Source organism: Trachurus trachurus (genome assembly GCF_905171665.1).
Source record: "Trachurus trachurus genome assembly, chromosome: 21".
In the NCBI taxonomy this organism is placed as follows: Eukaryota; Metazoa; Chordata; class Actinopteri; order Carangiformes; family Carangidae; genus Trachurus; species Trachurus trachurus.
Window position 1 is genome coordinate 220,132 of NC_139899.1, and position 16,067 is coordinate 236,198.

At 40.9% G+C, this 16,067-nt stretch overlaps 1 protein-coding gene across 2 annotated transcripts in view; it reads left to right on the forward strand.

Annotated features, from left to right (window-relative positions):
- Nucleotides 1–15,748, forward strand: part of col18a1a (collagen type XVIII alpha 1 chain a) — an 83,459-nt gene extending 67,711 nt beyond the window's left edge. For both annotated transcript variants that reach the window (XM_083997178.1, XM_083997177.1), the window contains exons 13-41: nucleotides 850–972; nucleotides 1,101–1,163; nucleotides 1,491–1,535; nucleotides 2,240–2,371; nucleotides 2,486–2,557; nucleotides 3,246–3,263; nucleotides 3,835–3,933; nucleotides 4,206–4,241; nucleotides 4,451–4,540; nucleotides 4,684–4,716; nucleotides 5,134–5,169; nucleotides 5,917–5,976; nucleotides 6,090–6,167; nucleotides 6,543–6,578; nucleotides 6,715–6,768; nucleotides 7,035–7,106; nucleotides 8,041–8,115; nucleotides 8,394–8,424; nucleotides 8,797–8,850; nucleotides 9,417–9,451; nucleotides 9,539–9,667; nucleotides 9,803–9,956; nucleotides 10,146–10,210; nucleotides 10,325–10,453; nucleotides 10,850–10,882; nucleotides 10,986–11,312; nucleotides 13,328–13,525; nucleotides 13,761–13,876; nucleotides 14,350–15,748. In XM_083997178.1, coding sequence (XP_083853304.1) covers nucleotides 850–972; nucleotides 1,101–1,163; nucleotides 1,491–1,535; nucleotides 2,240–2,371; nucleotides 2,486–2,557; nucleotides 3,246–3,263; nucleotides 3,835–3,933; nucleotides 4,206–4,241; nucleotides 4,451–4,540; nucleotides 4,684–4,716; nucleotides 5,134–5,169; nucleotides 5,917–5,976; nucleotides 6,090–6,167; nucleotides 6,543–6,578; nucleotides 6,715–6,768; nucleotides 7,035–7,106; nucleotides 8,041–8,115; nucleotides 8,394–8,424; nucleotides 8,797–8,850; nucleotides 9,417–9,451; nucleotides 9,539–9,667; nucleotides 9,803–9,956; nucleotides 10,146–10,210; nucleotides 10,325–10,453; nucleotides 10,850–10,882; nucleotides 10,986–11,312; nucleotides 13,328–13,525; nucleotides 13,761–13,876; nucleotides 14,350–14,563 — 2,607 coding nt within the window. In that variant the 3' untranslated portion in view covers nucleotides 14,564–15,748. The remainder of the gene's footprint in view (nucleotides 1–849; nucleotides 973–1,100; nucleotides 1,164–1,490; nucleotides 1,536–2,239; nucleotides 2,372–2,485; nucleotides 2,558–3,245; nucleotides 3,264–3,834; nucleotides 3,934–4,205; nucleotides 4,242–4,450; nucleotides 4,541–4,683; nucleotides 4,717–5,133; nucleotides 5,170–5,916; nucleotides 5,977–6,089; nucleotides 6,168–6,542; nucleotides 6,579–6,714; nucleotides 6,769–7,034; nucleotides 7,107–8,040; nucleotides 8,116–8,393; nucleotides 8,425–8,796; nucleotides 8,851–9,416; nucleotides 9,452–9,538; nucleotides 9,668–9,802; nucleotides 9,957–10,145; nucleotides 10,211–10,324; nucleotides 10,454–10,849; nucleotides 10,883–10,985; nucleotides 11,313–13,327; nucleotides 13,526–13,760; nucleotides 13,877–14,349) is intronic.
- Nucleotides 15,749–16,067: the final 319 nt, after the last annotated feature.

Here is a 16,067-nt window from a genome sequence, read left to right on the forward strand (position 1 = left end):
AAAAGTCCATATGACCTCAAGATGTGTAATTGGTAGTGACACAAATACAACCCCTGGCAAAAACGATGGAATCACCACTCTTGGAAGGTGGTCATTTAGTTGTTTATAGAAAAAGGGCAAATCACAGACATGCCACAAAACCATTTTTGTTCAAAATGACTACCTTCTGGCTTTAAGAAACACTAAAAAAAAAGCAGGAAAGAAATTTGTTGTAGTCAGTAACAATTTTTTTTTTTTAGATTAAGTCGAGGAAAAAAATATGGAATCACTCAATTCTGAGGAAAATATTATGAAATCACACTGGTAGCGTCAAGATAGAAACTCAAAGCATTATGTTTTGAAAACAGAAAATTCACAAGAAAACAAATGAGGAACAAATGGGTGGAAACTGGAGTCAACGTCTGTGACTGAACTGTAAGAAACTGCCTAAAGGAAATGGGATTTACATACAGAAAAGACAAACGAAGGCCTTCATTAACACCTAAACAGAAAAAAAACAAGGTTACAGTGAGCTAATGAAAAGCAATCACGGACTGTGGATGACTGGATGAAGGTTTTGTGAATTTTCTGAAGCCTAAAAGCCTGAAATATAGAAATGACAACTTCTGGTCAGGACATTCAGAATAAAATCTGAATTTAACAGGATACTTGGACTTTTTTGAATTGGATCTTTGATTTGAATTGAGAGTTTTTGTTTCTTCAGGGTCAAATCAAGGCAGGGAGAGGGAAATGTGTGATTCATTCAGTCATGAATTACAGTACTTTTTCTACTTTTTTTTTTAATTTTTTTTTTTACAAATGACATGGTTCATAAATGACTAAATGACACAATATGTTTTTTTCTTGTAGGGACTCCCTGGGCCACCAGGTCCCCCTGGTCCACCCGGACCTCCAGCACCCTCTACATCTGGTACAGGATTTAGTTCTGGGGCATTTGGACCTCCAGGAAAGGACGGAGCACCCGGTCAATCTGTAAGTGTCAATATCCTCATCTCTCAACTGCACTACACAGATAACTCCCCAGATTGGACACTGCATTGCATGTTCTTCCAGATCACCAATTACTATAGTACATCTGATTGAAATCTTTTTGCTTTCAGGGTTTGCCTGGTTTACCGGGCACTGATGGCCTCCCAGGAGCTCCTGGTCCCAAGGGAGAAAAGGTAATGTTCTTGTTTCCTCTCCAAAAATACCAAATCTAATTTTTAGAATCCCTCAGCTGCTCATTGATTCTTCCTGTGTGTGATGTGGTTGAACGCAGCACTAACTAAATGAGCAGCAGCCACCAGCGAGCAGGTGGTGACATACAGTAACAAAAAAATGTTTGTGGAATTATCGGTAATTACATGTAATGCTCCATGTTCCTGGTGGCATACAAATTCAAAAGCATGACGGTCTTGTTAGGATGACTGTGATGTATTGTCTGTGGAGATATATAGAATTTAAATACACATTTCATTTTAATAAACATGTCCTTTTTTCTGCATTAGGGGGATTCAGGCGAGCTGGGTCTTCCAGGAGTGGTTGGACAGAAGGTGTGGATTTACAACTTTCAATTGTTTACTTTTTTTTTCTTTTTTCTTTTTACTCTGGAGTAGCTGCCACTTTACAGTGAGATCTACTCCCCACAACACAGCCAAACACACATTTCCTTAGTTTTAACCAGTAGAGACAGCTTCTTTGGACATAAATTCACATGTAAGTACAGTAGTGTGCCTTGGGATACCAGACCTGTGCAGTGTCCACTCCATTGAAAGAGTTTCATTCAACTATTTCTAAAACTTTCCCTTTCATTTCTCCAGACAAGCTCCTACTTTTCTTTTCTCAACAATCTGCTGCCTCACTATTTATCCTCCTCCTCCTCCTCTCCTAAGCCTTCCCATCTGCAGGTACACGTCAGCCATCAAAGGGGATTTATGTCTTCTAACAATATGCAAATGTTTGTCAAATATTGTCAGCTACAGACCTGACTTAAAGTTTAATCTGAGTGCTGGTTACGGTTTGATTTAACATTCATCTGAATTTGGTCCCAGAGAAATCAGCATGGCTGTTTGTGCAGTTACATTATCCAGTGTCCTTTTACATGCAACCATTACTAGCACTGATAACTAAACGCTGCATGATGCAGGTGACGTTCAAAACATCCTCACCACAGCCTGTTTTCCTGTAGTTCACTATAGATGATGATTTTTAGTGATGTATTCTGAACATTGATTTGACGCCTGTCACCATCCTGCAGGGAGCTCAAGGAGACCCTGGTGTACCAGGATCTCCAGGACAGACTGGACTGGCTGGTCTGCCAGGACCCATTGGACCCAGTGGACCAGCTGGACCTCCTGGGCCTCCTGGACCAAGTTATCGTGTTGGATTTGTACGTTCTCTTTCAGTGTTTGTGACTTACAGAGAAGTGCAGCTGAGTTATAAATTCAGTGTGTTACATATGTATCAATGAGTCTTACACACATGACATCTCTGGTGTTTGTAGGATGACATGGAGGGATCTGGTGGAGCTTTCAGCCATGGACTTCCTGGCATCAGAGGACCAGAAGGACGACAGGTAGATACTTAAGATTTAAGATCCTGTGGGAGATATTATCTGTCTCGAACCATTACAGGCAAAGTTTAAAAGGAGCAATACTGACATTCTTTGAATATGGTTTTAGTCTCTATGTACCTTAAAGGAATAGAAAATACCCCAAAAGATAAGCCCATTTCCCATTTTCCCACTTGAATTGAAAGGATGTCATATGGAAGCAGAGTGATGGATTTTGAAACAGTATTAAACATCTGTGTCATAGGCTCATCACCACAGCTGGCCTCACATTCATACAGTAGACAGCAGCAGATATTACATTTATAATTTAAATTTCATTTTAATTGAACATGATCACTCACTTCAGTCTGGTCTGATCACTTCTGTCTATTCAAAAAAAAATAATAATAATATTTGATGACGTAAAGCCAGGTGTGGGCAGCACCTGTTCATTTGACTTGTACAAACATTGTACTGTGTTTTGAACAAAGTTAAATCATACAGGCTGCCACACAGTCTGTAAATGAGCTGATTACAGTGGGTATTTTTCTATTTAAAAGAACACATCATGCCATGTATTTTATATGTAGTCAATGTATAATATAGTAGTGCATTTTACAGAATATTCACTTGTCAGAGTGTTCAACAGTTTAAATACATGAAAACATACATGAACTTGTAAATAACCAAGGCAACTGTTGTGTGTTTTCAGGGTCTTCCAGGACTTCCGGTAAGTAAACATAGAATTTGATGGTGAGGGGTGAAAGGTTAAATGCCAGCAAACACACAGAAATGACATTTTTTGTTTTCTTGTTTTTACTGTATATTGAGTGTTGAAAGTATTTTAGATGAAAGCAGTTTGGTGTGAATTTATACCACCAGACAGACTGAAATGTCTGAAATACAAACTCACAGCAACGGAGCAGGAACATTTATTCACTCAACACTGTAAAATCACTGTATATGTTTGTTTCAGTTTTTGGACCATATGGGTTTGGTGTTGATTTACTACAAACAAACTATCCACATTACAAGAAGTCACTGCTTAAAGGATGATAATCACCAGTAGTTACCTAGCTGCATATCTAAATCTCAACATGGGAAACATTTGGCTTGTCTAGTGCTGGATTAAATAACAGTCCTGTAGTAAAACAGTTCTGCAAAGCTAATTGCTGGCTTTTTGTGTCTTCTTTCCATTGCAGTCTGTCCTGCTGTCAACATGTGGTTGAACAGTGTCTTTCTCTCTGTGTTACTGATGTGTGTGTTTTTTTTAATAGTTTAACTTGACTGTACCTCTGCAGGGTAAACCTGGACTAGCTGGTATTCCAGGTCTAAAGGGCAGTGAAGGTCCTGTTGGAAAAGATGGGCGACCAGGGTTGGATGGATTCCCTGGACCTCAGGTAGATGTCTTACCTGCAGACAGGTCAAACTGTCACACTGAGGATAGTTGTTTATATTGTATATTTTGCATTTTTCATATGTTCATGTTCTTGGACCATTTAGCCCCATGGCCTTAGATTTTCGTGTAGAACAAAGCAATTAGGAAAATGTGCCAAACATGCAGCTTCGATCATAATAAGCTGTAACACAAGGCAGTGTGAGATTTTAAATCCTTTAGATTTAACGTTGTGTGTCTTTTGTTTGTTTCATTCTTTCTTCTTGGCTGTTACAGGGACCAAAGGGCGACAGAGGAGACAAAGGAGAGACGGTGAATATCAATTTTAACCCTGAATAAAATCACTGTTGATTACATTATTATAAAACACAGAACTGTGATATGTTGAGCAGATTATATTTAAATTCCATATTAGACTAACTTTGTTTTTGGATGCATTCCACTGTGGTAAAGTTAATATGTTAATATGTTAAATAGTTAATGTTTTTGCTTGTTTATGTGTGTGTGTTTTGTGGTTTTAGGGAGAACCAGGTCGAGATGGAAGCGGACTCCCGGGACTACCTGGCCCACCTGGTCCACCAGGACAAGTCATTTACTCCTCATCTGACAATGTAAGGAACACAAAGCAAACAGAGTGGCAGATCCAGACTCTTTATCAGACACTGAATTCAAAATCATGAGCAGCTTTAATCATATCAACAATAACAGCTCCATTTCCTTCATCTTGTCCTTTGTTCTGTTTGTGTCTGTGCAGTTCGACAGAGCGACTGGCAGTGCTGGGCCTCCGGTGTGTACAGTATTCACATCTCACTTCTTTAGTGCAATTTCAGCTCAGTCGTTGCAGTTGAATGTATTCATGTGTGTTAAGTTTTACATAGAACTAGGACAACACTGACAGACCAGAGTTTATACTGCATGGTGAAATATCCAGTTGTGTGTGTTGTTCAGTGTGTGTGATCCTTTGAAAGATATCAACCATTCTTTGATTCATCAATTGTTACGATGCCGAAGTTCTGTGAAAAATAACCGCAAACAAGAAATTGACTTCAATATTTTTTCAAAGTCATTCGTAAAACATTCAGCTATACTGAGTGAAAGTTGCTCACACAGTTTAGAACAAGTTGAGACCAGGTTGGTCCAGAATAAGTCAAGGAAACACAGGCCACCAAAGCTGAATGTAATATATTTTTGTGTTCCTGTACAGGGCGGACCTGGTTTGCCTGGTCAAGCTGGATTCCCTGTAAGTTTTCCTGTCTTGCATAATTTATCTGCCTTGCCCCTATTATGAGCATGAATGTGAAGTGTACCTGCATACATAATTAAAGTCTGATTCTCAGCAGGTGATTTTTCCTGGCACAGTTTTTTTCTATTCTACATTTAGGCCTACTGTTTATTTTCCTCAGTGTCAGTAGGTTTTATGAAAAGACCAAAAACAGAATGAACCTTAACGTATCAATTTAATATTGTCACTGTATCTATTCCTCTTCTCTATAATGTTTTTTTCCTTGGAATGTGACAAACCAGAACAGAGCTAAATCCAAAAACTTTATCAGCAACAGTGTGGGTCAATTCATTACTGCATTTTTATTCAGTTACTGTTTTAAATTCTTTGTGGTGGTGATGTTATTGTTCACACTCCATGTTTGCACCGAGTCCATTCTTACAAAAAGCTACGATGCTTCCAGATAACATAACAGTAGAGTTTGGCATCCACAGACCATGGCAAGCATTGACAGCTTCTTTACTACGTTTGTACCCTCCTGGCAGTGCAACCAGTCAAACAACCCCCCAACACCTCGTCCACTGATTTCTACACTCCGTATCTAAACAATGATCCTCTCTGCAACTCAGCTGCACTGTACAAACGCAGTCTAATAGGATGAATCATCATGATGTTGGCTTGATCTAAGTGAACAAAGACTGTCCAGCTGCCAAAGAACTGTCCACTTGTTAGATTGTAAATGCCATTTTTGTTATTACTCTGTAGGGTCCTGTTGGACCAAAGGGGGACAGAGGGGACCCTGGTCCTACTGGCTATGGACTGAAGGTAAAGTCTTGATTATTTATTTGGTGAAGCATTACTGTAATTAGCTGCTCTTCATCATTGTGACATTTCTGTAATTGAGTCCATGTTGTCTCACTCCGCTGCTCCGTGTTCAGGGTGACAAAGGTGAGCCAGGCTTAGTGATCGGACCTGATGGAAATCTTCTCTCTTTGGAGGGGTCTCTAGGTCTGAAGGTGAGTCTCACTGTGTTCCAGAAACCCTAACCCTACATGTAAATATTTCTACTATATTTTTTCTATGATTGCTTATTTTCAAGCCTATTATAATAATAATAAACTTTATTTGTATAGCTTTCAAAACACAGTTACAAAGTGCTTTACAGATCAAGTAAAAATAACACAGTCATCAAAAACAAACATAAAACCAAAAACCAGATCTGCTTAACGGAGATAAACCAGTACACCATAATCAGCAGTATTGATAATAAAACAAATAGAATAAATGAAATACAATCAAAAATAAAAACAATATGATATACTATTATGGTTCTACTTGTGGCTGTACACACGGTTGTGATGTTGAGACTAACTCTTGCCACTTGCCTGCAGGGAGACAGAGGACCAGCTGGGCCTGTTGGACCTTCTGTAAGTGTTTGAGCATTTCAATCTCAGATATTCAAGTTAATGTACCAAAGCTGTTTTAAATTAAAAAATACACTTTTCCTGCTTCATTCTCCTGTCAGCTCATACTCGCTTTCTGTTTCATGATTGATTGTTATAGGGCCACTACGGGCCTCCTGGATTAAAGGGTGAAATTGGAATGCCTGGCCGACCTGTGAGTACATCAGCCAGTAAAGTGGAACATTTAACACATTCACATACATTTCTATAAAATAAAATGTTAATATCTTATATTGTCATTATGGATTTTTTAGTTCGCAATAATATCCATTTCTAATGAAATATAAAACACAACAAAGTGGAGGTGTCAGAACAAACCCACCTGTTTCTGACAGTGTATATCATTACAGTGGTATAATTACATTAACCACATTTTAAGTGGGGAAAAAAAAAATCTATACTGTATGTTTCTCCCTTCAGGGTCGCCCTGGTGTTAATGGCTACAAGGGTGAGAAAGGAGATCCATCAGGTGGAGCTGGCTATGGTTACCCAGTAAGTACGCTATTTGTTAGCTTATTGTATTGCTATTACCTTATTTAACAGGGAGGTGTTCTTCGATAGCTGCTCATATTTTTAGGGCTGTATTTACCTTTACTTTACCTAACACCTGTTTCTGCTGTATGATAAGGTTAACAATTGTGTTTTCAGAAACACAACTGATTAAACGTTTTCATTAAAGAGGAACTATGCGGGATTAGTAGCTTAACTGTGCTACATTTTTACCTTATTCAAACAGCTTTGGAGTAATTGTGATGGTTTGATAAATGGCTTAACTTGTTACAAGGGACAAGGCTCTCTGCTTCCACGTGCGTGTCACTTATTGCGTCTCTTGGCCAAAACCCAACCTTGCAAGATCGAGGCCGCCGCCCTGGTGTCCCAGCTCTTGTCTCTGCGCACCGCGACACAAACGCGCCCTGTGACCCATAACCTCTTGTTTATGACAGATTAAACTACACAAATATACACATCGTAACATCGTGTATGTTATATAACGTTATCTCCTGCTCTATTGATTGATTTCTCGACGGCTTCGTTGTAAACAAATGCACATGGCCAGGAGGAGGGTTAGCAAAACAGTGGAAAAGCGACCAGACTTACATAGTTCCTCTTTAAGTCAGTGTATTTAAACAAGTTGCAATTCTACATTTTTAAAAGAGCCACTGTGTTAAAGTTGTTGGTAGACATTAACATGTACAGTATATAGCCTAGATGCATAGAATTTGTCAATGATAATGTCAATGTCTGGATCAAACTGTTCATTTCTCAGACTCAGACCAATGTTTACATCAGTAATTGCAATCACTGTGTAGCTGTCAGAAGAAATAAACTAGTGACTGTAGTTGTTGTTGCTGCTGTTTCACCAGTACCTAATGAGTAACTCTGCATCTAAAGACCAATAACAAGTGAATAACTTTGTTTTCCTCAGGGAGTCGCTGGCCCACCAGGACCACCGGGACCACCTGGACCTCCAGGACCAGCCATTCCTTTAGATCGCTTCAATGTGAGTGCATTGATATAGACTTATTAGTGGTACTGGTAGACTATATCACAAAGGTCATACCTCTCATGTACAGTCTGCTGGCAGAGAGCTGAACCATAACTCTCTGCCAACCTGTCAGTCAGTCATTATGCTACCTGCTCTTTGATGATGTCTTGCTGGCTGGTGAAACTACAGTAGTGAGTCAGTGGCTTGTTACATAATGTAGCTATATAACTCTCAACAAACTTCCCTTCATTGTTGCTGCTCTCATTAATCATTTTTTCTCTCTGTTTTCTTAGCGCTATGATGAAACGTCAAGGAATTACCCAGGTATGACCTCCCAACACACGGCTTGTTGTTTTAACACCATAATGCTGTAAGACAGAGAAGGCTCAGAATGGAGAAGTTTAAGTCAACGTGCCAGTGGGAGAGGAGAGATTTAGAAAAAGGTTTAAAGTGCCTGCAGAGATAAACAGCTCCATCTTCATTTCAGTCTGATCCAGCTGCCTCAGCCTGGAGGGGATATACACCGTATTGTCAGGAGATTAAGCTGTCATGTCTTCCCATATCTGGAGAATGAACTAATAAAACAGCTGGCATCACTATCAATGAATCAGGGTGTCACAGTTTTGCAGAACTAACGTCATACAGTATATACCTGTGATACTGTGTCTAATGTTGCACTGTTACATATTGTTGTAGCAACCAAAGGGGAGAAAGGAGAGCGTGGTGATGCAGGACTTCCAGGAATCCCAGGTAAGTGCTGGTACCCTTCTGTTAAAGAAAGAAGAACACACACTTGTGAAATAACTTGACACTGACAAAAGTTAGGGACCAAAGGACATTGGGCCTCATTCACGAACGGTTCTTAAGAACAAATTTGTTCTTAAGTCCTACTACGAAGTTTTCTTATTCAGGATTTGTTCTTAACTAAGAACAAAATCTACGAACACTCAGGAGCATACTTACGCATATTTAAGAGCTGAGACTTGTGCAAACTAACTGATTATTGCGTTTTCTTCTGTTCTTGTATGATATATGATTTTAATAAGAATTATTTTCTTATCTTTTATGATGTTTTTAATAATCATATATATTATTAATAATACTAATAATACAGAAAGCCACATGCTCTTCTTCAGGCTTAAGACCTTAAGCCGTAAGCCTGAAGAAGAGCATGTGGCTTGAAATGTTGCTTGTTGGATTTAGCACATCCAACAAGCAAATGAGGTGTGCAGACTTTTTCCTTTTGTTTATGCTGCTTTGAAATTAAACATTAGTACAAAATTACTAAAATGAATATGTTTTTGTTTGTTTTCTAGGAACATCCGCTAATTTTGATATTTACGCATTCAAGGTAAAGTAGTGTCTTACTGTCAGTTTAATAGAATTATGCTGGGTGAACTTCAAGAAAAAGTCATCATGATGTTCAACTGTTCAACAGAATCAACTCAAGGGGGAGACTGGAGACCCTGGAGTGAAGGGAGAAAAGGGAGAGCCTGGTGGTGGATATTATGACCCACGTTTTGGAGTTCAAGGCCAACCAGGGCCTCCTGGAAAGCCAGGTCTACCTGTGAGTACTCAAAATAAAATGTCCATCGTACAGTAAATCCCATTTTGTCGATCAGCACAGAACGTCTGCTGTACGAGGCCTTCTGTTCTGACGAAACAACTCTAAGTTGTGTTGTTGCTTTCTCTTTTACATCAGGGTCCGAAGGGAGAGTCCATAATGGGCCCTTCTGGACCGCAGGGACCATCAGGACCACCAGGCATTGGTTACGATGGACGCCCAGGTCCTCCAGGTCCACCTGGACCTCCAGGACCTACAGGCTCACAGCCTGGAGCTTATAGACCCAGCCACTGTAAGTGACAGTTTTCTGGATATTTCTACATGACACACTCCTGTAGGATGAATGAAATTAAAAAATGGAGGTGACCTGAAGCTGCTTCTATTGCTGCTGCACTTGTTCAATACAGTTCAATACCAACACTTGAGACACTGTACAATTTTACAAGTCAAATTATTAACAAGCTTTTGTTTTAATATGAAGCCGTCAGCGTCCCTGGTCCTCCTGGTCCCCCTGGTCCACCTGGGACTCCTGGTCACTCCTCTGGTGTGAGTACCATCACTGCATCAAATGTCCGACTGACTTGAATCGACACCCATTTCTCAGTTATTCATTTTATTCAGAACAAAGGCTAAATATCAAGAATATTTTCTTTTCCACAGGTCTCGGTTCTGAGGTCATACGAGACGATGATCGCTACGGCCAGACGTCAGGCAGAGGGCAGCCTCATCTACATCATAGACAGAGCAGACCTCTACTTAAGAGTTCGCGATGGACTGCGACAAGTCATGGTACAATGATCTACTTTTTTACTGAAGGAGATGGAAAGCTTTGAATTGTATCATGAAGCTTTTAAACTACAGAACATACTACAGAGCTTTGATACAGACTTTAAAGCTGCTGCTCTAAAAGTTTTGGCCACAAGGGGAAACATGAATCAAGAGAAGTCTATTGCTGCTACTGTATATTCATAGTTTATAAATCTAGTGTGTCTAACATGTAGCAGCTCACACATCAGGGAGCTGATATTCTTTTTGTAGATGTGCAACAAGAACTGCAACGATACATGTTTGAGAAGCTTTGCTTAACATTTGTGTTTATTTAAATAGCATTATACTCAAATCAGAAGATGGATTCATTGTGAATTGAAATGTCAGTTCTTTGCTTTATCTCTCCTCCTCTCTTAGCTTGGAGACTACAGGCCCTTCTTCAGAGATCTGGTGAGTCCAACTCAACAAACAAACAACATACGTAGACTAAAATAATATCTTGACTCTGACTCCCTGTCTGACTCATTTTAATTTCCAATCTTTGCATTTACAGGAGAACGAGGTGGCAGAGGTCCAGCCCCCGCCTGTGATCGTGTACCCCCAGTCCCAGGACCAGTCGCACAACAACGGAGCTGGCCATTACTCCCAGGGAGGTTCGGCCGTACGACCCATCGAGCCTCCTCCACAGCCTGCCGCGGAGCCCAGATATCCACCACAGTACGACCCCAGATTCCCAGACCCCAGACACACGGGTCAGACAGATGGAAGGTTAGCCACCCCGCAGACTGACAACAGACACCCTGTGACCCCGCAGAGACGACCCAGCCCACCTGTTCCCCAGCCTGGTGGCCACAGCCACGTGGGCACGTCAGCAACAGGGGTGAGTAGAGCTGAAGCAGGAGAGCTCACTAACCAAATGAAAGTAGTGATGTCATACTGGAGGACATGTAGTTACTTTAAATATGAAGGATTTATAGCTTAATTATGCTATTTACCATAATTAAACAGCTTTGGAGTAATTGTGTTAATAAATGGCTTAAAGGTATAATATGTAGGAATTCCCCCCATCTAGTGGTGCGGTTGCATATCGGAACGTATTCTTGATGTTGCATTCACGTGAAATGGGGCAGACGTCAGACAGACAACAGACGCTGCATGTAACAGGATAAACAAGCGTCTATGTAAACAAGTGGTCCGTCAGCACGTGCCATGTTGTCATGGTGATGTCGTATTGTTGACCTGACGCACGTTTTACCGTCTTTCTCTCGTTGAGTAAAATGACATCCGGTTGGTTTGCCGACGGCCGTCTGCCTGACTGCACCTGAATGCAACATCAGTGCCTCCGTCCTTCCTCACACTACACAGTGGTGACAGTTTTAACAGGCCGAGCCCACAGCTCCGCTGAGTTTCCGTGGTTACCTACAGTCACGCTGCCACTCAACGTAAAAAATGGTGATGCAACATGGCCGCCTCGGTTCGGTGCGTCGCCCACTTATGTATTTGTAACGACTTGTAACAACTCATTCTAAGGTACGAGAAAGCTTTCATTTGTATGCAGCTGTGATTCCACTTCAGTGAAATACGTATTTATGAAATAAATATTTGATTTTTGCTAATAAAAAGCCAAATAAGTTACATACTGGGGCTTTAACTTGTTACGAGGGAGAGTGGAGGCTCTCTGCCTTCAACGTGTGTTACAGTATTGCGTCTCTTGGCTGAAAACCAACCTTGTAAGATCAGAGCCTCCGCCCCGGTGTCCCAGCTCTCTTCTCTGCAGCACCGCGACATAAACGCGCTCTGTAACCCGTAATCTCTTGTTTATGACAGATTAAACTACACAAATATACATGTCATAACGTATATGATATATAACGCTATCTACCGCTCTGTTGATTGATTTCTCGCCGGCTTTGTTGTAAACAAATGCACATGGCCAGTAGGAGGGTTATCAAAACAGACCGGACTTGCATAGTTCCCCTTTAATGCAAGATACTCTGGTGTAAAGCCTAACCATCACATACATACATAACATTTAAAAGGGAACTATTATACTTGTCCAGCTTTTCAGACTTACGTATAAGTTTAAAATGTTGGATACTTGCTTTAGAGGGCGTGGAAGTGCCGTATCATGAAGTAGGTGTGTGTTGAAGTACTGTAATCCCCCGGCGGCAGTTTCAGGAGCTCTGAACCGCTGTAAACGCTCGGGTTTGGAGAGTTTTTTCTATTGTCTCACTTTGACACACCACAGATTGAGGGGAGATTCCCTATATGGCAACTGGCCTGGCTCTGGCCTCAGTGCCCAGTGAAATTTGCAGACGTTTAGTAGAAAGTTAACATTATATCTAACAATAATGATAATATGAGATGTGGTGGAATTTAGCAATTACCATTCAGAGACGTCTTACAAAAGTCGTTCAGGCTGTGTGTTGTCGTTGTCTGGGTCAGAGTCCAGGTCAAAGACATGCAGTTGTATGGATGAAGTTGACATTTTTAATATGCTAAGACAGTAAACAAGTCGATTTCTGTACTTATCGGTCACTGGGTGAGACAACTACCTTGAATATGAGAGGAGGCGTGTCATTGATTGATTGATTGATTGAAACTTTCAGTAGGACTCACTGGGGTCCAGTATAAAAGCCCCTGACATAAGCATAATAGGTCTTCTTTAATAAATGAGTATTAAGAGCTTGAGTTGTCGGTACTTGGTGGTGGGCTAATGAGGATGAGAATGTAGCACACCTATCTGTTAGACAGCACATTATAAATGTTTTGGAAACAAACATCTGACCATCTGATAGAATGAAACAAGTTCATTGAAAAAAGTGGTACTAATGTGTAAAAGGAGCGGGTGACAGAAAGGCTGCTGTTCTAACATGAACATGTCTCCACCAACAGCTGCACCTCATCGCCTTGAACGCACCTCAGACTGGAAACATGCGTGGGATTCGGGGGGCAGACTTCCTGTGCTTCCAGCAGGCCCGAGCCGTGGGCCTGAAGGGAACATTCCGAGCTTTCCTGTCCTCTAAGCTTCAAGACCTCTACACCATCGTCCGCAGGTCGGACAGGGACAGCTTCCCCATCTTGAACCTCAAGGTGAGAGACGGCTGCTGGGGAAGTGGAGATAATATATACTATTACTGATAGTAAACATCAGGCCTGACTGTGTTCATCTGCAACTGTACTTTTTTTTTTTTTCAAGTTTACTGGGAATTTTTACATTCATGTCAATGACTTGAATTCTTCAGTATTTTCATTGTTGTCCAAGCCAGGAAATGTTTGTTGTTTGGGGAAAAATACAACACTCAGCTTTACTTTTTCCTCCTTTCAGGACCAAGTGTTGTTCAACAGTTGGGAGTCGATCTTCGGTGACAATCCAAGCAAAATGAGGGAGAACGCACCAATCTACTCCTTCGATGGCAGAGATATCCTCAGGGACAGCGCATGGTGAGACTTTGAACAAAGATTAATCCTGTGCACTAATGTGTAGATTAAAGCAGAAGTAAGCGATCCGGTGGTTTTGGCTAACTTCCTGTCAGTCGATGGAGTTAACAGTCCCCGCCCTCGTCCCTACGTCACCACATTCACGCGCATCCCTTGGCTGCACACACAGAGAGGACCGCCCCTTTATGCCGTTCTCTCTCCTCATTGGATAAAGGTTGTAGGATACAAGGAAAGTTTTCTCCTCGGCTCAGAGCAGAGCAGAGTGACTGACAGACCCGTGTTTCAGACCAAACACTCTATAGAAGAGATTGCTGTCGGAAGATAGAACTATTTAAGACTTATATTAACACAAACATTCCGCTTACTTCTGCTTTAAGTTTCATTTGTCAACTGCAGCCTTTGTATTTGCATGAACGCGAGTGTGTGAGAAGCACATAATCTGATCATTGTGCTTGTTTTTTTTTGCTCTGCCACAGGCCAGAGAAAATGGTCTGGCACGGATCAAACAACAAAGGCCACCGGCAAACAGACCACTACTGTGAAACATGGCGAGCAGGCGACCGCGCTGTGACTGGTCTGGCATCATCACTACAGAGCGGCCAGCTCCTGCAGCAAACCTCCAGCAGCTGCTCCGGCTCCTACATCGTCCTCTGCATCGAGAACGCCCTCATGTCACACTCCAAAAAATAAATGCCGTCCATCCTTGTCTTTTTTTTTTTTTTTTGTCTGGGCCCTAGTTAAACACAGTTCTAGTGTCCAAGCAGACATGTTGGTTCAAATTCCCTGATAACACGCCTTGTGAACATGCGGCGTCTAGTGAACTGTCCCTGTGGCTCTTTGCCTGGCAGAGACTCTGTGCATTGTCCGCTCCTCCCCTCTACAAACGCCAAAGAGATGGGTCGAACAGAGGGGTGTTGGTCCTTTTTCTTGGGGGTATTGGCACATATTTTCTTCACGGTGTGGAACAACAGCAGAGAAGCTGAATGCAGCCTCAAAATGTATCAATTTTTTTAAAAATTCTGTATATTACATGTTTGTTGTTTGTGATCTTTTTTTTTGACGTTATTGTTTTACCTTATGAACTGTTTTTAAAATGTTATATCCATCCTGTTATTTTTTTTTGTTTTGTTAAATTTTAGGTATGGATCATTTCCACGTTTTTTTTTTATTTTTACAATTTCATTTTAGAGGGCTTCGATGGGGTACAGCAAACGTTTAAGGTCTATTTTAAATTTAAAGAAGATAATAGATATTTATTTTTAAATGAAGTTATGTAAGGACAAAAAAAATTAGGAAATAAAAAAAAAAATCTAAATACCCTCATTTATATTCTACACAGCACAGAACATTTAAATCTTTTTTTCAAAAGAACTTCTGATCAGAAACTGTGCCTTATTACACAACCTGGACTGTTTCACACAATAAGCTAATGTCTTTTATCACGTCTTTTCTACACATTACTCTACAAATATGTAAATGTTACAGTGTTTTTTTTTTCCTTTCCTCCTGCAGGTGCTTTTACATTACCACACATTTAAATGATCTTGTTGGACAAAGACATTACTGTAATGAATAATCCCACATCCAGAGGGCAAGATCAGCTTTTTGAATCTAAAATGATCATTTTTACCACTTTTTTTTAAAAAAAAAGCAGAAAACCAGTGAGTAAGCTGGAAATGATTAGTTTGCTGCTAATCTTTGTTACAGTGATTGCTGTCGCGGATGTTAGGGACAGGAAAACCCGTATGTTAAGGAAGCAGTTTTTTTTTTCAGTAGCCTTATGATGAATTTCAGAGTCTAACCCGGCCTTAGTGCTACCGACGTCTTGACCGAACCTGTGGGTGTCCACTTTTGTAACAAAACGTGCTGTACTGTTTCTCCCAGGCACTGAATTAAAGTCTTTTCCAACCACAGCAGCAATGTGTACTGTACATCAGCCTGCAAGGTGTGGTGAGTTATTCTATTCACCCAGCCACATGGATCCATCTCATGAGGATCTCTGATGCACTGTGACCTTGATGCATTTCACTCACCGGCCCTGGCCAGCAGTTTTATGTTCTTACTCGGAGAGGGATGCTGCTGTGTTGACTCCAGCACAAATCAGCCTCTCCACTGACAGCTCGGTCGTTCATCATCTGTTAAGCCTGTACTTCACAGTCAAGCTACACCCAGTAGATAATTCGATTCAAATCAC